Source organism: Haliaeetus leucocephalus, unplaced genomic scaffold (genome assembly GCF_000737465.1).
Source record: "Haliaeetus leucocephalus isolate CR32 unplaced genomic scaffold, Haliaeetus_leucocephalus-4.0 Scaffold871, whole genome shotgun sequence".
NCBI classification, from domain to species: Eukaryota; Metazoa; Chordata; class Aves; order Accipitriformes; family Accipitridae; genus Haliaeetus; species Haliaeetus leucocephalus.
The window spans coordinates 4,194,080-4,217,832 of record NW_010973307.1 but is presented as its reverse complement, the minus strand read 5'-3'; the positions used below and the strand labels follow the sequence as shown (position 1 = coordinate 4,217,832).

The following is a 23,753-nucleotide window of genomic DNA, read 5'->3' as shown; positions in this document are numbered from 1 at the left end:
GGGGGGGGGGCGGCGGGGGGGGGGAGGAGAAGGCGGGGGGGGGGAGGAAATGGCTGGGATGGGGCTGAGGCGAGTGGAAGCGGGAATGAGCCGGGCCTGAGGGGCTGGAAGGGAAGAGGACAGGGGTCCTGAGGTGGGACAAGGGGTCTTAGGCCAGGTGCTGGGAAGAGGTGGGCCTGAGGGGGTGGTGGAGGTGAGGCAGGGGCCTGAGGTAGCCAAGGGGTCTTAGCTGAGATGCTGGGAAGAGGTGGGCCTGAGGGGCTGGTGGAGGTGTGGAAGGGGCTGAGGTGAGGGGAGATGGGGAAGGGGCTGGGGAGAGAGTGTGGCTATGCCATGGGGTGGGAGTGGGTTTGGGGGGAGGTCGGGGTTTGGACTGTGGTGGGGGCTGCTTTGGAGAGGAGTGGGGGGCTGAGGGCTGGAGAGTGGGGAATGGGGTGGGAGGGCTGGGTGAAAAGATGGAAGATTTGGGAAAGGAGCACGGTTGGGGGATGGAGCTGGAGGAGGGAGGGGGACTGAGAAGGAAGCCGTGGTGGGCTGGGAAGAGGGGGGTTGGGCTGGGAGAGCTGGACAGAGGGTTTGGGAAGGGAGGAGAATTTGGGGGGAAGTAGGGGCTCTGAAGGCAGAAGCAGGTGGGGTAGGGGGGAGGTTTGAAGAGGGAAGGGTTAAGGGGATTGGGAAAGGTACATGGGGGACATGAAAGCAGAGAATGATTAATGTGTTATTAGGGAGCAAAACTTGGCATGGTGCTGAAGAGCACTGGTGCAGGGAGAAGTGAAATGAGTGACTGAAAAGGAAGCAGGGTTATCGGGGGATAGGGCTGTGGAGGGGGAATTGAATGAAGGACCACAAGAATTGCAGCGGGAACCCGTACTAGACAATGAAGTGAAGGACGACATGGGGTGGGGGGCCTGGGAGTGTGACAGGGATCTGGAGGGGAAGTGCGGTGTAAGGCTCATGAAGGGGTTGGAAGAGGGTGAGCTGGAGAAAGGGGGTGAGTATCAGGATGTGGACTGGTAGAAAATTGGTAGTGGAAGGACAGGGAAGTGATGTAACCATTGACGGATAAGTAAATTTATGAGGGGGGAAAGCGAGGGTGAAAGATTTAGTGCCAAACTGGCACTTCTGGCTGATTTAATTTCTTTAAAAGTCAATTCTGGTAAAAGTGAGTTCAGCTGTTACCCAGGAGGTCTTGCCTTCCCCCTCCTGCCCTGCTTAGGAAACGTGTCTACATAGTTCTTTTCCTTTCTCGCTAAACTTTGTCTGCTGTGGACAAATCGATGTCACTTCCCAGGTGGTTGCATCCCACTGTGCAGTCAGGATTGTACTTGATAATGTCTCAAAGTTACCATGGATATAGGCTTTCTCTTAAAACCCCATTTTATCTGTCAGTCCTCATGCAGCTGCATCATATACTGATGCATATACCACTAAAATTTATGCCAGGTGGAAGTATTTGCTGTTGATTGTTGGTAAGCTGCTTTGTTTGGGAGAGTTTTAAACTTTTTATCCCTTTCTCTTCCAGGGTTTTACTGGAGGTGACGACTGGTTGCCATGAGTTCAAATATTTTCCTCTGATTTGCCGTTCACTGGGCCAAAGCGAGGGATGGCTACGGAAGCCAAGTACAGCATCGTTCAAGAAGTGGGCCGAGGGAGCTATGGGGTGGTTTATGAGGCCATCGTTAATCAAACTAGAAGCAAAGTAGCTGTAAAAAGGATGCATTGTAACGTGCCTGAAAATGTAGAACTGGCTCTGCAAGAGTTCTGGGCCCTGCAGAGCATCCAGAGGCAACATGAAAATGTGATCCAGTTGGAGGAGTGTATCCTGCAGAATGGCCAAGTCTTTCAGCCAATTAGTCATCGTTACAGGAAATCAGACAGCCATTTGCTGCTAATTGAAACCTGCCTGAAAGGGCGGAGGTGCATGGATCCCAAATCGGCCTGCTTTCTGTGGTTTGTGATGGAGTTTTGTGACGGTGGCAACATGAACGAATACCTGCTGTCTCGCAGCCCAGATGCTCAGCTCAACAACAGCTTCATGCGGCAGCTCAGCAGCGCCGTGGCTTTCCTGCACAGAAACCAGATAGTGCATAGAGACCTGAAATCTGATAATATTTTGATTTCTCATAGACGTGGAAGTCCGGTAGTAAAGGTAAGGGAATAAAACTTTGCTGTAACAAGTATGTGATCTGCCTGCTTAAGCATCATGTGCTTTGGAATGGGCTTTTGGTATGTCTTGTCATACTTGTAACAAGCATACTCAGAACATCTGATATCAGTTGTGGGCTTTTTTTTTTTTTTAGGAGTTTTGGAAGGAAGTAGAGGTCACAATGGTGTGTTTCTGTAACGTCCTTCATCCACTGCTTATCCGGTTGAGTTCAGGGCTGTCTGACTTCTGTACACTAGATAATCAGAGAGATCACGATCAGTCAAAGATGAAGCAATATGTTCTGTGCCCTTAAACTTCTAAGAACACACTGCCCTGTTACAACAGCTAGTGTGTCCAATATTGCTGCCTCAAGCACATATTGGTGTTCAGGGGAGGTGGGGAATGTCTTCGTGCTTCATGTTGGTGCCCTGATTGAGGTAAAGACTGGCTAGCTGCCTTTCTCGTAGCACCAGACTGAAAGTCTATACAGCTGCTTTTCAGACAGCTGGAAAAGCTGGGAGCCAGCTCGCTCCTGAACTTTCAATCCCGAGAGTTCCCGTAGTTAGACATAAAATAATAGGTCAGTGCATTCAGATAATTCATGACTTGATCATTTGGATCAATAATGGTATTTGTACTTCGACCTGTAGAGCTGTCAAGGGATGCTTAAATCAATGTCATCTTAATCGCTATGGATAATAATGGTAACGCAAGAGATTCAGTGCGCTCACTGTGGAAGAGTAAGAGCCGCTTCTCCCATTGATGTTGTTCAAGATATGTTTATGCCTAATTAGATGTAATCAGAGTGAGCTTCACAGAAAGATAACGCTCGGATACGTGTTTCGCCTGTCTTAGGAAGGGGAGCAAACAACAAGAAAGGAGTTGGGGAACGGACAACGAACAGGAAATAATCAGCTCTTTGTTTCACAGGGGTTGCCACCCGACAAGTGTCAGTGCCATGCTGCGGTGGATTTCAGGGTGGAATTCACTGAGCCGCTGTTTGTAAACATGCTTGTAAACTTGGTGTTTGTGAATAAGTTATTTTGCTTTTCTTCTTATGCATTGCAGGTAGCAGATTTTGGCCTCAGCAAGGTGTGTCAGGGGAAAGGGAATGTGAACCAGCATCGCTTCTCCTCTGCTTGTGGGTCAAATTTCTACATGGCTCCAGAAGTATGGGAAGGTCACTACACAGCAAAGGCTGACATATTTGCCCTTGGGATTATTTTCTGGGCTATGGTTGAGAGGATCACCTTCCGAGATGGGGATACAGAGAAGGAATTGCTTGGTGAGCATCAGATCAGTGCTGTCCTGTCGTCAGTGGATGTTCTGGACCTGTAGGGATTCTCTGAGAGGTGTTCTCCCAGGCATAGTTAGAAATGCTGTGGCATGTATGCTTTGGATGTGGCTTTTTCCAGGGATCTGCAAGCACCTTGCAACCCAAAGAAACCCAAAGTTGGGGTTTTTGGGGGGGTTGGATTTTGCTAAGAGAACTGCAAAGAAATCTCTTTTTCTTCAGCGTGCATTGCTCCTAATTTGGTTGCTTCTCATGCAGGGTTTCCAAGTCTTGAAGACGTATCACTAAGGCAGAGGGAATGCTTTTTATATTTACAAATCATTATTTTATTTGGAAGATCATTCCTTCTGCCAGATTTTTCAAAAAGACTCTAGGGGGTTTAAAGGTTAAGGGAAAGATCACTTCTGGCTTCTCTGCTGTCAGGCCTTCCTTACCCTAAGGAACGCTCTTCAAAAATGGATTTGGCCCTTATTGACACTAAAGAATTGTAAGAGAAAAAAACCCTCGTAGCTGTTGGTGAGGCATCTGTCTTACAGCTATGCTCTTGATAGAGGATTTAGTATCTGTCTACTTCTACTTGCTCAGAAATGCTTTTAATGCTCTTAAAAACCAAAACCTTTCTGGAATTGGGCTTATGGGTTTGCTTGTATCCTTGACTTGGCATAACCAAGGGATGGGATCACTCAGAGTGCTGAAAGGGTGTTCCAAGGAGCCAAATAATAAACTGGGAAAGGATGTTTAGATACGCTTCACTGCCATCTGGCTAGGTTTCCTCACAGTTTAGAGATGAAAGATCTTTTGGGGATGACTCCTGATGGCCTGCTCTCCCTCTCTCTCCCCCGCCTCCTCCTTCCTCCAAATCCCCCACATATATGCACGCTTGAAATACTTTGTACTAAAAGATTTCAGAAAAGTATATTGCAGTGGAAAATCCACCTTGAGAGGAGAGAATGCCAGTCATTCACATTAGCATAATAATTGAAGACATCTACCCAGGCTCTGACATCATAGTATACCTGTCTGTTTGTCTTTTAAATGTTTCAATTCTTAGAAGGAATTTCTACAGAGGAACTTTGAGAAGCTATTGTGCTACCCCTTTAATTATTTTTTTTATCTTCCAAGTAGGCTCAGTTCTAATTCTGTTATTTATTTCTTTTTAAAATGCCAAACATTGATAAATGTTTTAGTTCCTGCCTACAGAAACAAGCAAATGGCTGCAGCTGAGACCAAAGCATGAACAGATTTCATTAAAATAGCTACCCGCCAACTTGAGATAAGGAGTTTGCAAGGCCAACCTTTTTTACACACAGACAGGTCACTGCCTTTGAAACATTTATTCTTTGCTTGGTGCAGGGGCAGAACAGCTTGAGTGAGCAAAGCTGGGTTTACTGTCTGTTTTGGAAGCCAGTTAATCATTTTCAACAAGCGGTGAAATTATTTAGATTACCAGGAGCAAATTTACATTCCCCTTCCTTAATCTCGCTGAGGAGAAGTTGGCTAAGGGTAAATGGCATATGCTGTCATTTTAATTGAAAATTGTTTGACTAACTGAGCAAATAAGTTTTGTGTTTAACTCTTTCAAGTCACCGCAGCCAGGCAGTCTCCCTCCCTCTTCCGGAGCTTCTGAGTCTGCTAGGAGGGTAAAACAGAGTAAAGTGGAGGATGTTCATTTCAGTGGCCCATTTTCTCTGCAGATGGTCCATAAAACTGCTTGATGAGCATGCCATGCTTAAACTTGCTCCCTCTGTTCCATGCATGGTTAAGGGCACAGCCTTGTGCAACACCTTGATTACTATTTGAAAGTAAAAGCCTCTTCTGATAACAGCCTTTCCCAATATTTGACTTGGCGGTTGCCTCTTAATAAGTGATGTTTCCAGTAATCTTTCAGATGTTTTGTTTTCCAGATTGTCTATCCATACTGCACATGACAGCATTTTGTGTAGACTTTCTTCTACCTGTATAACCCGACTCTTCCTAATCTGTGTTCAGGAACTTACATCTGCCAAGGCAAGGAGCTTATTCCCCTTGGAGAAGCGTTGCTGGAGAATCCCAACATGAAGCTACAAATTCCCCTGAAGAACAAGAAGTCCATGCCGGATGATCTCTGCAAGCTCCTGCACGATATGCTGGCTTTTAACCCAAAGGAAAGATTGGATGCCTTCCAACTAGAAGTCCGAATCAGGCAAATCTCCTACGGCAAAAAGCGTCAACGATCTGTCTCATAGAGACGAAGGACGTTCAGGTTAGTGTCTCTGCCAGGCTGCTCCCTATTTAGTCTGAGCTTACAGGGGATTTTCTGTTATTGACCTCCAGGCCAAAGCCCTCTAAATCAAGTGTGACCTGTAGCAGTTCTGAAAATTCAGCATAGAAAGATACAGTCAAACGAGAAGAAGAAAAGGCTTTGATAAACATTTGGGAAAAGGAATTTGGCTGAAGTAGGTCTAACAAAGAAACTTTTGCCTCCTTAACGGTGTTTGTTCAGGGAATTGGTTGTGCTGTCTGTATTTGGGCCAGCCTGTCCTTTACCCTAAACCTTATCTATTCCCACAAATGAGGGCAGATTTTGACCATCACTCCAGCATTTACCTGTGCTTTTTTGTTGCTTTTACAATATATTTGCTAACTAAGTAAAAGCTGAAGTGGGCAAAGTTACTGTATATTTGGAGGTGTGCATCTTAAATATGGTATTCAGGTATGGTAGTACCTGTCAGATTAAAGACAGATTTATTTTATTTTATTTTTTTAATTAAAGCACTCTTAATGCTCAGAGCGCATCAGAGCTGGGTGCACCAGATGATAGAGGAGCTTCCTGTCCTGAACTGTTCAACATGTAAAGGCCTTGAATGTCTTGGAAAAGGCTGGGCTGGAAGTCTGGTAGTCTTGCCAAGTCATGCAGCAAGACTGTTGTTTTTATGTGCCCACTTTGAAAAAAAATTTGATCCTAATCCTTGTGAGTTCTCAATGGCCTCTTTAGTATCTGCTTTGATGGAAGTTTGAATGTCCAACATAAAGTTCAAGATGGTCTGTCAGATTCTGTGTCTTTCAGTAGAGCAATGAAAATACGGAAGAGAGTTTCCAGGATTTTCAAGTCCTGTCTCCTGCTGTCATGGGCTTCTTATCCTAGAATTTATTTGATAAATGCATCATAGAAATAAAGGTTTTTGTGTCTGATACTGTCACTGGGACTGAGCATCTGACTGTCCTTATAGCTAAGGACATTGTCCTTTGCAACACAAATGCATTTCTGATCAGTTTAAATACCCTTGATCTTGTGACAGCCTTGTCCTTTAGCTTAAAATGTTCTTCTCCTTCCCGGGTGTTTGCCCATTCTGAACTGTTTTACAGAGAATAATTGTAACCTTAGCAGCATTTCTTCCTGTCTGAGGTTGGTTGGGTCCTCCATCTCCTCCATATACAAATAATTTCTGCGCTTACCCTAGATGGGTCTCTTCAGGTCCTTTTAAAGTGCTAGCGTTTACTATCTAGTCTGGAAATACTCCTCCTGATGTATTCCAGGATCACATCTCCCTCCTTTCATATCTGTATCAGTTAATCCTCTCATAATTACTTCATATCCTAAAGCCTTTTTTGACTTGAGTTGCTTCAAATCAATAACATTCTGGGTTAGAGCAGTTACTTTTGTTCACAGATGCATGACCTTATGTTTTCTATTACAGAGTTTCAACCCATGTCAGTTAGAAGAGACAGTGAATGACCCTGAATATTTTCTCGTCCTTTTTTATAACCGTAATACCTCCAGCTTTGTGTCATCGGCACACTTCTAATTGTGCCAAGGCTGTTAGTGAAAACATTAATTAAACAAGTCTATTGCCAGTGCCAATCTTGATAAAACTCTACTCTAGCATCTTCATTTCCAAATTATCCAATTCAGTTTTCCCTTGGGACAGGTTAACTGCCTTACATCTTCCTTTTTACTAATCACATTCTTCTCCTGTGTATCTAATACTTTCTTGTCTGGTACTACATCAAATGCTTTACTGAAATCTTAGCGGACAAGACCAACGCTTCTTTTTATCTAGAAAAATCAGTTTTATTGCTGAAAACTACTCGATTATTCTGGTAGGATCTGCAGTTCTGGGGACTCCCACCCTGAAACAGGAGGCCTGGCATACTCTAATAGCAACAGTACCACTAGTTGGCAGGCCAGCCCTGAAGTGGTTAGCCTGCTAGAGAGGAATTTGCAAGGATAAAGAGAAAAAAAGGCTCCAGCAGCACAGTGTCAGGCTTACTACTGTTGACTTTCCTTTTTCATTATGAAACCATAATGGTAAATAGGTTTGCAGACTAGGTTGAGAAGAAAAATGCCAGCACAGCCAGGACATATCCCTGAAAACCCCTGTCTGTCTCGATCTTCATTTATTTTACTTCCGTGTTCGGTAGGAAGCTAGCTGAATACCTCCTACACTTGCTTTTGGCATGTAATCGGAGTTGATGCAGCAATGACTTGAGGTACAGCGCTCCACGCCACGAGGCGCTCGTCTCACGCTGTTGAAAATGCTGTCAGCTGCTGTGTTAGTGTGGACTGAAATGAAAACCAGCTCACCTTTCTAAAATGGGGTTCTCTTAAACACAAATTCATGGATGCTTCAGTCCAGAAAACAGACAGATTTCATATCCGGCTTTCCTAATCTAAAATCAGGAGTAGCACAGAAGCTGAAAAGGGTTTCTGGCAATGCTAAATCTAGGCACTTCAGAGGAAATTCTCCAATAGCAACTTTGAATCAAACAGGGGATGCTTTTTTTTCCATAATGCTTTGTTATCATAGGGCAATGAACTTGACAGTGTAGGGCAGCCAAACACTAAATCTCCTCAGAACAGCATGAAAAACATCTAAATGAGTGTTCTTTCATTAATTTAAAGATAAGGATATGGATATAACTTGTGATTCAGGAAGTCCTTAAGTTAAACATTGCTCAGAACTGGGACTTTTGCTGAGGAAAGCCTGCTTGTGTATGTGCCCTGTGCTCTTCCCAAAGTGTATGCATGCTATGGATGTCCCCGAGGCAGAACAGTGGGCCAGGGGACCTTTGGTATGGCCCAGTGCTTTCACCAAAAAGTCTTTTATTTTGCAACTTCGGCACCTTTCTTTTGCAGGTATCATGTCCCGCTGTGATCTGGAGGTCTTGGAGATGGTGAACAACTCTGCCTGCTTTTGGAATGAGTGCATCGATCAGAAGACCATTGCCGGCTTCCCGTTCTCCCGAATGGTTATATTTAAATGGACAATAACTTTATTTATTTGTACAGTAATTTTAAGAGAAGAGCTACAAAAAAACTTATTTTTATGTAAACCTTTGGTGTTTTTATATTTGCGGTTTTATGGAACGAGTAGCATAGGTGAAAACTTGGCTGAGGTGACCTTGACTGCCTGGCCATACTGGGCACAGTTGTAGAGGAGTTTCTGAACTCGCTCTTTTTAAAACAACTCTTGTGCCTCCTTTTGTTGCCGTCCTGTGACTGCCTTTTCGAAGGACGGCAAAGAAACATGCAGAAACCATCTGGAGATGGGCTTCTCTGCCCCATTGCATGTTGACTGCCTTTCCAGCCCTGGCTTCTCACTGATAATGCCATGTCACTTGTCCTTGGCACAGAAGTTGTCGTTAGGAGGCTTAATTGGAGCTTTTTTTTGTGTAATTCTTCACTCCGTGCTGCTTGGCCACGTAACTGAGTGATGTCTGCTGAATGAGCTGGCAAAGTGTTCAGTGTCTATTCTGAAAAGTTTGAGCAGAAACAAAAATGTATTTTCTTCACAGTAGCTTTTGAATATTCTTGCTTAGATTAACTAAAATGCTTTCTTAAAATAAATACAAAGAATGTTAAAGATGCCAACTCTTGATTAGAACGTATGCGTCACTAACACTTAAAGTAGTTTAAGGAATCATGCTTCCTGCTGTGTTAGCTGCTTGTGCCAGCTGTTCTTACAAGGGAAATGAAAAGGACTGAACTGGAATCTTGGCAGGTAAATGGGGAGTCTAATTTGCACCCTGTTTGAAAAATATTTTAATGTATCTGTAAACTACTGCTGATCTTTGCTTTTCTTAAGTTGCTGGGAGCTCCTGGCAAAGGTTCCTCCTATGCTCTTCTGTTGTGCAGAGGTGAAATAGTGTCCTTCAGGGACAGCTTCCTTTTGTAGGAAAGGAATAAACTGCCAAAAGAAAGATAACATGCTGAGCCCCTCTGCGTCACCTATGCCACACAGAGGACAGAAATACATATATTTCTGTTGGATTATATTTCTTCCCCCTGTCCTACTCTACTGAGATTGTGGCTGCAATATAGAAGATTCTGTATTATAAGCAGTGTGTCACAAGCTAAATTCATGGAGAGGATCTTTCTTCCTGCCATGACTTTATCCAGAGGCTCCACTGGCCTTCCATGGGGAATCGTAAGATTTTTCTCACCTGCTCCTCCAGGCTGTAAAATATGTTTGTCCTACACAAACAAGCATTGATGGACCTCTGTCCCCGTAACAGATAACAAATGGACTACCCAATAGGAGTGGCTGCTGAAAAGAGCTGTTGTGGGAACATTTAAAAAATAAGTTAATTCCAATCGTTAAATTAAACTTGACTTTTGAATTTAGAGAATCCCTAGTCACACGCTGCTGATGCGTATGAAGTGTGTGCAGCAATGATAGACACGGTTGCTTTGAAGCTCATTCAGCTCTTGACACCTCTGTGCAGACAGATGTTATGGTGAAAATAGGGGTCTGGATCTGTTGTTATTAAGAGCCACAGTCACCCTGTTCTGGAGAGCACTTCTGTCTTCTGGTGAGAGATGGGTCTGGCTTTGATTGCAGATCTATACACGCAGTACAGCACGGTCTTACCTAATTCTAATTGTTGCCTTGATTTCTAACTTGCCCTGTTCTGGGGAATTGTAACTTAGGACTGTACGCTGGGTTTTCCTTTCTGCAGCTTTCAGTTACAAGTACTCTTCTGCTTTGCAGAGCTGCTATTCTGAAGTAAGGTTTCTTCAGCCTTCTCTTCCTAACCCTGTAGTTGCTGCTGCTCTATTGTCTGCTCTCTGCCACCTCTCCTCAGAGCATGCTGGTGGTCTTCCAGGGCTGTTTTGAGTTGAGACCAGTCCATTTTTCTAGGATACAGATAGGTTTGCACACCCTCGCGACATGTGAGAAAATTGCAGGGCACAAGAATGGCTGGTTTACTCATTTTCTTCCTTGTTTTGCCATGCTAGGCGAGTATCCTCACAGCTGCTAGATATTTTTAGCTAGTCTGTACGTATGCTTTAATCACTTGAAACTCTGTACTTTATAAATTAATAAAATGCTGTGGTTTTTTACTAATGCATTATAAAGTGTGGTAATACTGAGCATCTCTTTAGAATCACATGTGACTTTTTTTTTTTTAAGGTACCACAAGTTAGTAAGTCTAATACCTAGTGAATTGGTAAATGAACATATGCGATGACAGCCTCTAATTTAAGTGACTACTTCTTAGGGAAGGGTTGGGGGGGAGAGAATCCTGGAGCTGCTGCGTGTAGCTCTCTGAAAACAAGCTTGATATTAAAAAGTGATCTAAAGGGTAAATGTAATGTCTGTAGCCAGGAAAGGAACAGAACAAAATGGAAAAGTGCATGAATCCACGGTATTCTCCTGTTTCAAAAGCTGTATGCAGCTCATTAATAATAATATAGCTGAGTGGAGAAAAAGAAAAATACAAAGAAGTTTGTCAAAGACCTACAGTTTGGGAATGGGGGATGGGAAGTTTGTTAAACTATGTATGTTACGGAGAAAATGAACTCCTCTTTATTGAATGGAAGCTCCCGCCTCGTGCTATGAGAACTAAGGGGGTGCCAGGGGATGCGCAGGTTTCGTGCAACATGTAGCTGAATTGCTAAACTCCCCGGTGATAGCAGAAGTGTCAGAGGGCTTAAATCACACTGATTTGTGGAAGATATATCTACAAGTGGTTACTGAGCAGTGGTTTCAAGCAACCTTTGGTTCAGGGAGCTCCTAAACTGTTGTTGAGCTGCTCTCTCTGTCGTGCCTTGTTTGTGGACAGTTTTACTTCCAGCTCCTGGGGGAGATGGCGATGCTGCTGTCCTTTCTCACCGTAAAGCGCTGAACCCAAAATATTGCTGCCCATCACTCCTGTTGTGGTGAAGTACCTGAGTCTTGGTGAAAACTGCTGCTCTGGCAACTGGAGGAAGGTATTTGCCAGCAATAGCTGCTTATGTGACTTCATGTTTTAGGAAAAGAACAGTGCTTTTGAGTGTATCACGGGGTGACAGGGCTGCAAGCGGGTGCCTCCGCTCAGCGCCCGGCTCGCTGGGCTTTGACACGATTTTTCCCTAGGTCAGAGCACAAGCAGTGATGACTAAGGATGTACCACTCCTTTTTTTTTAATCTATGGTCATCCCTCTTGAAGAAAAGAGAAAAGAACAGAGAGGAATGTGGATCTGTGATTCAGCTTTGTATTTCAAGTGAACAGATAGTGAAGGCGAAGCTTTGTTCTGCTTTGGTGGGGAAAAATGTGTAAGTTAAGTTCTCCATTTTTATTCTCTCCCCTGCAATGAGCCTCATGTGCATTGGAGCGGTTTGTTAGAACAGCCTCTCTAAATGCTGGAGTTGTCCATCGAGGCAGGCAGTTAAATTGATTGCTTTGGATTACGGATGCTTCAGACTAGTTAATTCTTTGCAATGGGACAAATAACATCACTCACAGAGATGCAAGATAGCTAGAGGCTGAATTGATCCAGGGGAAAATTAAATACTTGCTACTGTCCCCACTCAGGATCAAGTCAGTCAATACTATTCTATTTTTCTCTAAAATTAAGCATTGCCTCCAAATCACTCATTAGCAGAATCCTCCATTAATCATAAATCCCAACACATCTCACCAGACAGCAAAGGTCTTTTTTGCTATGTCTGTTAAATACATCATCGTAGCTGGTAGTCTTACAGCTGCTGGGAAGCATTTTTTGGAACTAAATAAATTCACAGGTCTGTTAATCACAAAGACTAATGAAGGCACTGTGGACGCCTGTCACTGAGCAGTTATCTGCAGGCAACCAACATGCAGCTGGGGTGGCTGGAGGTGTAGATCACTCCAAGGGGGGACACAGGAGCTGGTTGGATTAAGTGTCTCATCTCCGCAGGGGCTCAGGAGGAGATAAGGAAAGCAGATTTGCCGACCTGTTCTCGAGGCTTGGGAAGGAGGAGGGACCAGAGGTGCAGTGGCCGGCTTCAGCAAAAGCTGCAGGCCGTGGCATCGGTGATCCTGGGTCGTCAGCTAGAAACGTTCCCTTTGCAAAGGGTTCAGAGGAAGAATGTGATTTCTTCACGGCTGGAGAGGTAAGAACAAAATTATTGGCTTGTGTAGGTGCAGAAGTGAACTGGCGTCACTCGTGGACTGACTGAATCTAGAGAAATTTTTTTGCAAAAATAAAGAAAATGGGGAAACCTGCAGCTTAATCCATCAGAGATGGATACAGACTATTTCCTAATTAAAACTGGAGCACTCAGTTCACATTCCTTGTTCCTCTCTCATCCTAAACTTTGAACGTGTTGTTCATTTGTTCCATTAAATAGCTGCTGCCTCCCCCATCAAAGGAGGCTGGTTCTGCAGTGCATAAACCACTAACACTGGATTTGCATTCTGTTTGCAAAGCATGATCCAGGTACTCTGGCGGGCAAAATGTAAAGACACCTACGTGCCATGGCTGACATTGCGCAGGAACATCATAGAGAGAGAGGATTTGAAAAGGTAATGAGCTCGTGTGGTTCGATCTGTCAGTCCCCGTTGTTCTTTTAAGATTCTTCGTATGCTCTTAATTGATTTTGCTGAGGCTTTTTGAAGTTGGAAGCAGTGGATTGCTCCCTTTTAAACTTACTTAGCTTTCCTTTATTCTCAAAGAGCTGCAGATCAGAGAATTTAGATTAAATTGTTTTTAAATGGAAACAATGCGCAGTCTACTGGTGTTATTCACACTTCCTCGCAGTGCTCCTGCTCGGCACAGCCTTGTGCTTGCTCCCTATCCAAAGGGCAGTTTGCAGAATAGCCTGGAGCGCGAAGCAGCCGGGTTTCCCAGGAAGACGGGCAAGAGGGAAGGTGGAAGCCACCATCCTGCCTTCTTGCAGCTTCCCCAGCAACTTTGAGGTTTAAGTTTTTGAGAAAGTGGCTTTGTGGATGTCTTGCAAACTGCGGTGAGCTGTGACGTGGGTCCCAGCCCCAGAGCAAGTGACGTGGACACCCACATGCCCTGTGCCAGGATCAGGACCCTGGTTTCATTGCTCTGCTACCTCCATCTCCCCTAAAACTTTCTAGGAGAGTTGGCTCCCAAGCAAAATAAAGGCATCAAGGTTTACTTAAAGAAACTATACTAACGGGAAACAAATTTCTAGAACTGCCCTGATACACACAATGATGCAGGAGTTTGAAATCCCGGTGGCGGAGGAGAGGGAAGGGTCTCCTAAGGATGCTCCTACATGAGGATGTGTCCCAGGAGCAGCGTACTGAGCTTGTGTTTCACCACTGGCTTCCTGGGAAGGGAGCTCAAAGGGCTGTGCGATGCATTGAGTCCTTCCCAGGATGAAAATATGTGTAGGGAAAGCTTATATGGTGTATATTAAGGCTTGGACCTAGATCTAGCAGCCAAGAACCATCACTGGGTACTTATGATGCAGGTAGACATAGCCAGAACAAAGCTTTTATTTAATTTTCATCATGGTATCAGCTGGATTTGGACAAAAACTAGATCTGTACAGATTCTGGGAGGAAGCATCAATGAAAACAGGCATCTACAAAGGAATTTGTACACATTGACTTCAAAGTTTTATTTTTTTGTTTTACCCTTTTCCCTTAAACCAGCACCAACTTCAGCTGAAAACATGTGCTGAATGAATTTAGCTGTCAGTTTGTGACTGAGGAGTCTCAGCCTTTTGCATACAGGAAAGATTGATGCTAAACCCACTACATTTGGCTTTTTCCCACAATTGTAAACAAACTGAAAGAGGGAAGAAAAAAATATAAAGCCAAGTGTGTTACTGCAAGAGTTTAAAACCACCAAAGTGCAGGGGCTGGTGGCCTTTGGCAGGGGACTTTGGGCATGAAATCCCGCAGAGCCATCCGCACCCCTGTGCCAGCCGGCTGAGATGGGGAAGGGACAAAAGGGGAAGCAGGCAGCAATGTCGATAAATCGATGCCAAACCACTTCTTTCCCATTTGGAAAAGGACTTGAGATGAGCTCAAAGATTTTCGTGCTGCTGTTTACCCAAGGTCTGAGCGGTGCTGTTTTACCTCGACTTTGTTTTTCCAAACCTCCGACTCTTCATTCTTATTAAACAAGGCTGATGAGCACAGCCGGATCGTGACCGCTGTATTTTTTAAAATCGGGGTCCTTTCTGGCTCCTGCTTCTCTTGATTTAATTTTCTCCTTTTCTTACAGATTCGCCACAGATTCCCTGAGCCCCTGACGTGACTGCTTATTGCACTGAAGGCAGGAGGCAGCCCCTGCTGCTGCCTCACGAAGGATGTGAGCGAAGAAGAAAAACAAAATCCAAGCTGGCAGAAGGGGATCGATCCTTGAGAGCAGGTCAGATCCCTGCCACCTTGTGCTGCTGGTAACACCCAGCCTCACTGGAGAGGCTGCCCAGTGTTGTTAGGTATTTCTGGGTTATGTGCTTTTTTTTTTTCTTTTTCCCCTTTCCCCTATTTCTCTTTGGTTTTTTTCCCCAGTTCACTCTTTTTTTGTAATGAATAGAGCTGCTGGGGTCTCGGGAAGCAACAGAGCTAACCGTGGCTTAGAGTTTGCAGCTGGATGCAGGATGTGCCGAACAGGATCTGTAAACAGATACTCTTTTATTTTCCCCAAACTGAGCAGCATCTGTTCTGCTAAATTCACTCCTTTCGAATGTAGAAGGGCCTATTGGATGTAAAAATTGCCCTTAACATTAATAACAGCAGAGCAGCTGAGCCACTCATACCCTGCTTTACAATGTTTATCTCGGTGTTGGTATCGTCTTGTTTTATGGCTCAGCTCCTGTAACAGTGATGTTTCACCTTGACCATCTTAGGCTTGAACACCTCAAGTTTTTGAAGTATCATCTCCCAGCTGCTCTTAAATTTCCAGCTCCCTGCTGCTGTTAGGCTGTGGTCAGACATCCTTCTCCTGGAGCCAGCTCTCCTACCTGTCCAGAGTCATTCAGCGCTGCGCTCTGCCAAAAGCCACCGGAGCATCAGATCCCGTGGCTCCCAGCAACAGGTTCTTTTTTTGTGCCTCAAGAGGTTGTTGAATCACTGTATTCACCTAGTTCATCTTGCCTGATCTGGGTCATGCATTCACTCATGTAGCTTCAAGGGGCAGGAACCGCTTCTGCCTGCAAAGCTACAGGCAGCGAGGACACATGTTGCACCGGGATGACCAACAGGCAGCTGTGGTCGGCAAAGCAACCAGCTGGAGGTATCCGTGGGTGCGTTTTTATTGGGGATACGGGACAGGGGGTTGTGCAGGTGCTGTGGCGAATCTGTTTTTGTTTTGGGTTTTTTTTGCTGCAGGGCTATCGGGTCCTCCAAGCTAGGCTGAGCACTGAAGCAAAGAGGACAGAGGGGCCCAGAGGTGCCTAAAAAACATAGGCATAGAATCAGTTAGGTTGGAAAAGACCTTTAAAATCGAGTCCAACCATTAACCTAGCACTGCCAAGTCCACCACTAAACCATGTCCCTAAGCACCACGTCTACACGTCTTTTAAATACCCCCAGGGATGGTGACTCCACCACTTCCCTGGGCAGCCTGTTCCAGTGCTTGACAACCCTTTCCGTGACAAAGTTTTTCCTAATGTCTAATCTAAACCTCCCCTGGCGCAACTTGAGGCTGTTTCCTCATGTCCCTACCTGTCTCCATGCCCCTAATTTAGAGATTGCTTGCAGCCGGGGCAAAAGCTGGGAGCAACAGCATGCCTTGGCAATGGGCTCAGGGTACTCTTTACCTGGACTTTGCTTTCTTCACAGGCAGAGCCTGTGCTGGGTGGATGCACCTGGATGCCTGCATGACCCAGGTCAGCAGCTTTGATCCCTCCTGTAGCTACCAACTGCTGGTCTGATGCTGCACTCCACCAGAAAGCAGGAGGTAACAGCTCCCCAGGGTCCAAGCAGCAGCAGATGGAGGCAGTCCCACATCCTCAGCAGGGTTCTTCTCCCAGCAGCTCACCTGGGCAAAGATGGGCTTCTTCCCATGGCTGTGGGGAAGCAAAAACCTGTTCTGCAGCCCTTGAGCTTACAGCGAGAGGTGCGCTTAGCAGGCACTTTACTAATCGCTCCAGCACTACTAAGGCAGGGGCAGAAGATAATTTTAAAGCAATCAGGAAAAGGCATATAAATAGAAGCGAGAGAAATATTGAAGCTGGCAGAGCTTCTTTTCACGTCAGAAAGCACAACAGCAATGAAATCATGGCATGAGCCCTGGTGCTCCTGCCCTGAGCAGGTTCTTACTGCTTGAGCTGCACCTGAGCTCCCCACCACCTGGTACCCTTGTGCCACATCTTGGCCATGTCCCATTGCAGGCAGCCAGAGAGCTTTAGCCTACCAAAAAGTTAGAGCAGGAAAAATGCAACAGGCTAAAATTAATGCAGAAATGAGCAAGACTCACCTTTTTCTTCTCCTTTTATCTTCTCCTTCTTCAAAGTATTTTAAGCTGCTCACCACTGTTCGCCCATGAAAGGAGAAAGCAGCTTCCATTAATGACTTGTGTTCTTCATGCCTGCTTGCTTATTGACCCTTGCTGGTGCTCTCTTGCTTCAAAGCATTGGCCTCAAAACCTGTTTGCCTGACCGAGGCTGCGATGGGTTACTTAGTGGGGAGGACACAGCACAAGCAGCTGCTCCACAGCAGTGGCCTGAATCCTCCCTTGGCACCATTTCAATCTGGAGCAAAGAAATTTGGGGCTTTCCCAGTCCCAGGTTTCATTTCCACAGGTGTGGGATCGGCCACAGCCCTTGGTCTGGTTGGGGTTTTACAGGCAAATTGTGTTTTCTTGACTTTGTTCATGACCTGAATGGTTGCATAAGCCCTTGTTTGCTTAATCGACCTCATTCCCATCATGAAGGGAGGGGAAGGAGCTGCAACTTGTCAATACAAATCACCATGGGTTTTTTTTGTTGTTGTTGTTATTGGTTTGGTTTTTTTGTTGTTTTCCATCCAGGAGGCTTCAACCCACTCTGCTACTGAGTCCCATGTAAAAGATGCCAGGCTTGACCACTGAAAGCAACACTGTCTGCATTTAGCTGACCTCAAACTGGAGGATGAGTCAAGGCTGCACAAGACAGACACATTTCATGGGCTGCAGCGAAGCGCAGCTGCTCCCGGATTTCAAAGCTGCTCTCCCTTTTGCAATTAATTACACGACAGCTCTCTAAGAATGATGTACCTGTACTCAAATGGATGCTGTTTTCATGGAGGAAAAAACTCCAAACCCTAACATAATAACCCAAACTGTCAGAGCATTGCAAAAAAACGGGTCATAGCCAACTGGAAAAGTTCTTGGCATGGCTGAGTGACTACCAGGACCCTGCAAATGAGCAGCCTGGCCAGGAAAAGCCAATACACCTGACCCAAACTAAACTGTAGATGACAATTTCTCATATAGTAAAGTTTTTGGTGTTCAGAAATGCTTCCTCCTCCCTGCACACCCAGGGCAAGGCCCTCTGCTCAACTTCAGCCAGAAGTGTGAAATTCTAGGTAAGTGTGTGTGTGTGTGTGTGTGTGTGTAAAAACCACAGGAAAAAAGGCCAACTATATGTTTGATTTATTTCCTGGCAAGGATTGCAGAAGAGGTCAGCCAAGAAGACTGATGGCACCAGGACTGCACTTCGCCTAAATGTGAGTCATTCATTGCAAGCCAGCATTAATGACACCGAGCGCAGGCACCGGCCTGGCAAAGAACATGACCATGTCTGTCGTGTACAATCCTCTTTGTGAAGAGCTGCTGTCTGTACATCTGCGTTGTCACAGTGACATCACAGGCAGGGCTACGGGTAGGGAACTTGCTGTGTGTCTCTAGCCACATCAGGACCCTCTGAGTGCCCCAATTTGTTATTTGGATACCTGGTCTCCCCATTTTAATGCACCTAGCTCAAGAGGTGGCCACAAAGCTTCAAGCATCACCAGGGGAAGGATCTGCACAGCCCCTTTTCTCCCAGTAAGGTCTAATGTTTCCTTTGTGTCTCCCCCTTTTTTGCAGCTAAAGATGTCTGAAATCTTACCACACTTTGTGGCTTTGTTACTGTTCATGCCCGGTGTACTTCAAACACAAGACAGCCTGAAACCTTTTAGAATCGCTTTCAAGGGAAGCGTGGTTTTGCTCTTCCCTCCTGGCAGCCACGGCCCAGGCACCAGAGTGCACTGCAGGAAACGTTCTTGACTGAATTTACATCCAGGCAACCGCAGACCCCACGAGCCGCACTAAACCCCATGGAAAATTCACACACACCTGCTAACACATCCCTTCCCCAGCTCTCTGTTGGCGACTGACACATACCGCTGTATTTTAAACTCGGCCAAACGCACAGAGGGTGAAAAGCTGCAGCTCAGGCTGCCACCCCAGAGCCTTTCCTCAAACCATCACATCTCCTGGGCCATTCCAGGCTGCCCAGCAAGGCTTGTGGCTCGTGCAGTGGCAGGGGACCTGGCTGCAGAGCCACCGCCTGAGACCCTCTGACCCCATCCCACACCCCAGCAGTGCGCAGAGCGGCAGCAGACAGGACACAAGCCAGGAACATGCAGTGGAGGAACTCCCTGTCCCCGGCTGGAAGCAATGGCTCGGAGAGAAGTACAAACCAGCTATTCATTTGGCACCGTTTATATCAAACGGACAAATCAATACATCACACTTCAAAACAAACCCGAGCCTGTGCAGACAAGCCCGGAGAGTTTTGCAGAAGCCGAGCCAGTGCAGCATGAAATCACCCCAGAAAGAACACACAAATGGGAACTGAAAAATAACACCTCCCCCCAAAAATTGCTTTATTTCTTGATAAAGCTGCAAGTAAACTCAAAATGCATTGGACTTAAAAAAAACCCCAAACTTATCTGGTATTTCCTAGATTTGCCGGAGGGCCACGCTTTCAGATGCACAGAAGCAGCGAGCTTTTCTGGCCAGTACCCGAAAAAAACTGGGCTGTCAGAGCTGAAAGCGTCAGAGTGATTCATAATTATGTCAGTGGTACCAGAACAACAAATTTTACGGAAAATTTTAAGGATTCTGCACAGAAATTGCATCCCCTCTCAACGCATCTCTTTCCATCTCCTCTGCTTTTACAGTGTGAGAAGCTTAACATGCCCCATTTACCAGTGTCTTGGAGGATGAAAAACAAAACCAACCATTCAACAAATCAAGAAGCAAGAGCCTCCATCTCCCTTCTTTAAATCAAACCCTCCGTACAGGGCAGGAGCCTCAAATATGCTCAGGGTTTAGGTACCAACAAGCTGGGCTGTGGTTTTCACTCCCCAGCCCTTAAAACACAGGACACCAGCATTTACCTTCAATAATAAAAACTTTATTGCCAGGTGTTTCAGTTCTCTCCAGCAAGGACGGACATTTTCGGCGCTGCCTTTGCCGCTCGTGCGTCAGCAGACATCAGCGCGGTTCTGGCCCCTGACCCCGCGAGTCGCCGTCAGGGAGCAGCAATAGATCACAGTGGCAGAATCGCATTTACTGCGTGGCATGGCACCGCCGCCACGAGAGCTTTCCTCCCGGAGCCGCTCCTCCTCAGAGTTAATCACGTGTGTCCGAACACTCATTATTGGCGAAGTTTCCAGAAGGCTCCTGACAGAGTCATTTATTAAAGTAACACCCAAAATGTCAACTACAAAACATCTCTACAAGCCGCTACTCTGGATTTCAACCCTATTTTTGATTGACATACTGTGAAAAAGAAGCGGAGGAGGTCAGAGCTCCGGCCACTCCCTTCTGATTTTGTTAAGTCAAGCGGGCAGCACCAGGCACACTGCTTTTGAAAACCCTGAATCGCTGACTTCAAAGGACACCCACCTGCCCTGCGTGTCCTGGGCTGTCCCCACCTCACCAAAGGGCTGGGGAGAGGTGAGGAAGGTGCTGAGCTCTTCACTCAGGGTCACAGCTTGCTCTCACATCCCATCTCACTCCATTTACAAAAAGAAGCTTTAATTCTATCATTCCTGATAGGAATCCCAATGCCCGGAAAAGGCAACCATCGCACCCATCTCCAAGGAGGACCAGGAGGAGGATCTAAGGAGCTACAGGGCAGTCAGCCTCACCTCCGTGCTGGGAGAGGTAGGGACCAAACCCTCCCCAAAGCTCTTTCCTGCCAGGGGATGGAGAGTGGGAGAGCTGGGAACAGCCAGGAGGGATCTCCCATGGGCAGATTGTGTCTGGGCAACCCGACTGCCTTCTGTGATGAGATGACGGCAGTACGGATAAGGGAAGGACGTGGACGTTGTACACCATGACCTTACCGAGGCCGCTGATGGTGCTGTCACACAGCATCCTCGTGCCCAAATCAATGGGTTATGGGCTGGGAAAGCGGCAGATCTGGTGCTGGAAATACAGACCAACCAGCTGGAGCAGAGACCACGAGGATGGTTACAGCACTGGAGTAATGCAATATGCGAGGAGAAGCTTGGAGACTAGAAGCAGACTTTTCCCAGAGGTGCACAGCGACAGGCCAGGAGGCAACAGGCACAAGTTGAAACACAATCAGATGTTAGGAAAAACTTTTGCAACATATGGGCGATCAAATATTGGAACAGGGACCTATACGCTGTGGACTCTCCATCCAAATCCACTGAATATCTCCATCCTTAGAGATACTCAAGCATCGCCACCCTGATCTAACTGGACCGGCTTTGAGTGGGGCTGGACTAGAGACCTCAGAGGTCCCTTCTAACCTCAGTTACTCCATGGCTGTGTGTCCCTGCAGGGATTCAGTTTAAGTTTTAATCTCAATTCCTACCGCTAGCAAGGTAATGGCTTCCAATCCTCATGGTCTCCTACTGTAAAAGGATCAAACGGCATCGCTTGGGATGGACAGACAGCAGCCAAGCCCACCATAAATAAATACGCACAGAGAAAGAATTAATTCATGTTGCAGAATAACACACGCAATTTAAACGCTGAAACATTAAAAGCCCGCTGACAGCATCATAGAAATAATAGATGTTTTTCCCCACTAGGCTGTTCAATAGGGTCCCCAAATTCAGAGCTTTCAGTTCACCTACACTTCAGTCCTCTATTGCAATGCATCAGAGCCCGTCCCGGAGACGCGGCGGGCTTACGCAGGTAACAAGACACGAGAATCGTCCCCAACCTCTTCTGGGGCAACGGGCAGGTCTCAGAACTGCTCTCCCCAGAGGAGATGCCCTATTTGCTGCCATGGGTTCTGGCATAAGAAAGTCCTTCGCGGTTGGCAGGCTTTGGTTTTTAGCTTACGTCTGTCATCTTGAGCTTTCTCTCCAGGATGAGTCTTGTCCCCTCTCCTCTCCTCCCAGCAGCTGGTTGGGCTGAGGACCTCCTGGGGCATCAGTCCAGCTTTTTCACCATGTAAGGCCCTTCCAGCTCGTAGCCAATCTTCCTGTAGTAGTTCCTTGTGCCAACACCTGTGAGAAGAACGATAAAAAGGTTTAATTCAGTGTGATGACAAATGAGTTGGAGAAGCCAGGGCCAGGCAGGAAAGTCATTTCCACGGAGGGACAGTGCCGAAAGAAGCTCGGCCTCTCCGAACAGTTGGTGCTGGGCCTCCCCTGCTGCCATGCTGCAGCGGGGGTGTTGCATCTGGACTGATTACGGTGTTTTTAAGGGGGGAAGCGCAGGAACATAGCTGTTATATCTGCCCTGAATCATGCAGCCCATCCTTTGTCCTGAGAAAGGCTGCGAGGGAGAGAGGAATCAACACAGGAACAATGGTTAAACGTGAGTCGAGTTCAGAGTACCCCAGGTATAACAAAACCCAAAAGACAGGCTCTTGAGAGGAGGCGGCCCAGCTGCAGGCATCATTACCAGGAACTGAAGGGCTCTAAAACCAGACAAACTCTGTCCAATTGCTCCTAGAAATGAGCTCAGCTCCACTTCAGATAGACAAGTGGGCTCTGCAGCCGCAATCCAATTTCCTCATTGAAAAGGACGGCTCCGAACGCCTCAGTTCTCGAACAGCCTCTCCCCTCTCCTTCCTCTCTTAACGAGACCCCGCAGCATCCCTGCCCAGGGTGAGCGCAGCCCCACCGACCCAGGCTGCCTGACCAAGGCTGCCTTTCGCTCAGCATCCTGCAGCAGGACAAGTCCAGCACAGCAGCCTTCCCCCTCACCTTATCTAATTACTCACAGATGCAGACATTAGTCATCAGGGGAGGGAGGAGGAATTCAGCATCACAGCATCATTGTCAGCGCAGCTGGTGGGTAGGGACAGAAGGACAGATAGGACACGGCTCTCCATCAAGAAAAGCAGCCCCTCTTTCCTCTAATCTCATCCCTCCAGCCAGTTCCTGGAAACTGCAGCGCTTGCAAATGGCTCTCCAGGAATCAGCTGCATCTCCTATGCAGGGAGTGACCCAGTGCAGCTGGTAACCCCTTCCTGCCCACACATCGCTGCGGCGATTTTACTCATCACTGCTTTGACAGATTCGTTTAAAATAGCAGTAATTTATTTCCTGAATGCACATTACAATAGTGACTGAACGGCTTAAGCACCCCAGCTCCAGACAAACCCCCAGCCAACATCCTACATAACCATTATATTAATTTGAGGTACAGAAAAGACACCTGAAACGCAGACCAGAGATGTCCCCCTGCTCCTCATTCCAGCTGAAGCTGGGAAGAGCTTGAAAAACCACAAAGAACCCCAAACTGGGCAACACCCGAGCAAATTTACTTCCAAGCAGCAGCAAAGCAGCAGAGCACCATCCTCAATTAAAACCATCCTGAAGGGATCCAAATTCACTCAGCTTCAGTGTGAACCTGAAGCCAAGGAAAATACCAAGTCCACTGCACACACGTCCACTCCCCTCTTCCTGATCTCTGCCCGGGAGTGTCTTGATGTCCGACCTGGAGTAAACCATCACCTTTGTCATTATCTTGCCTAAAAAACATCCTCTGGGTTCATTAGTAGAGATGCTGGGATACGACATACAGATTTGGGCAGTAAAACAGCAGAGCCACCTCACCCGTGGCCCAGAACAACTTGGTTAAAAGGATTAGCGAAATCTAAAGCTGAAGAACAACCCTCTTGAAGGTAAAGGACAACTGAGGAATTCAGCTGATGGTATTAAAACCATCTTGATCAGAGTTATTTAACACTTCCCCCT

At 46.3% G+C, this 23,753-nt stretch overlaps 2 protein-coding genes across 3 annotated transcripts in view; one reads left to right on the top strand and one right to left on the bottom strand.

The window, feature by feature from the left end:
- LOC104841468 (serine/threonine-protein kinase PDIK1L-like) overlaps positions 1-5,814 on the top strand; it is a 5,955-nt gene extending 141 nt beyond the window's left edge. Inside the window, exons 2-5 of the mRNA XM_010583165.1 lie at positions 630-634; positions 1,523-2,149; positions 3,215-3,431; positions 5,430-5,814. Of these exons, the coding sequence (XP_010581467.1) occupies positions 1,604-2,149; positions 3,215-3,431; positions 5,430-5,665 (999 nt within the window). The 5' untranslated portion in view covers positions 630-634; positions 1,523-1,603 and the 3' untranslated portion in view covers positions 5,666-5,814. The remainder of the gene's footprint in view (positions 1-629; positions 635-1,522; positions 2,150-3,214; positions 3,432-5,429) is intronic.
- Positions 5,815-20,123: 14,309 nt separating this feature from the next.
- Positions 20,124-23,753, bottom strand: part of ELP3 (elongator acetyltransferase complex subunit 3) — a 90,421-nt gene continuing 86,791 nt past the window's right edge. For both annotated transcript variants that reach the window (XM_010583163.1, XM_010583164.1), the window contains exon 15: positions 20,124-22,052. In XM_010583163.1, coding sequence (XP_010581465.1) covers positions 21,976-22,052 — 77 coding nt within the window. In that variant the 3' untranslated portion in view covers positions 20,124-21,975. The remainder of the gene's footprint in view (positions 22,053-23,753) is intronic.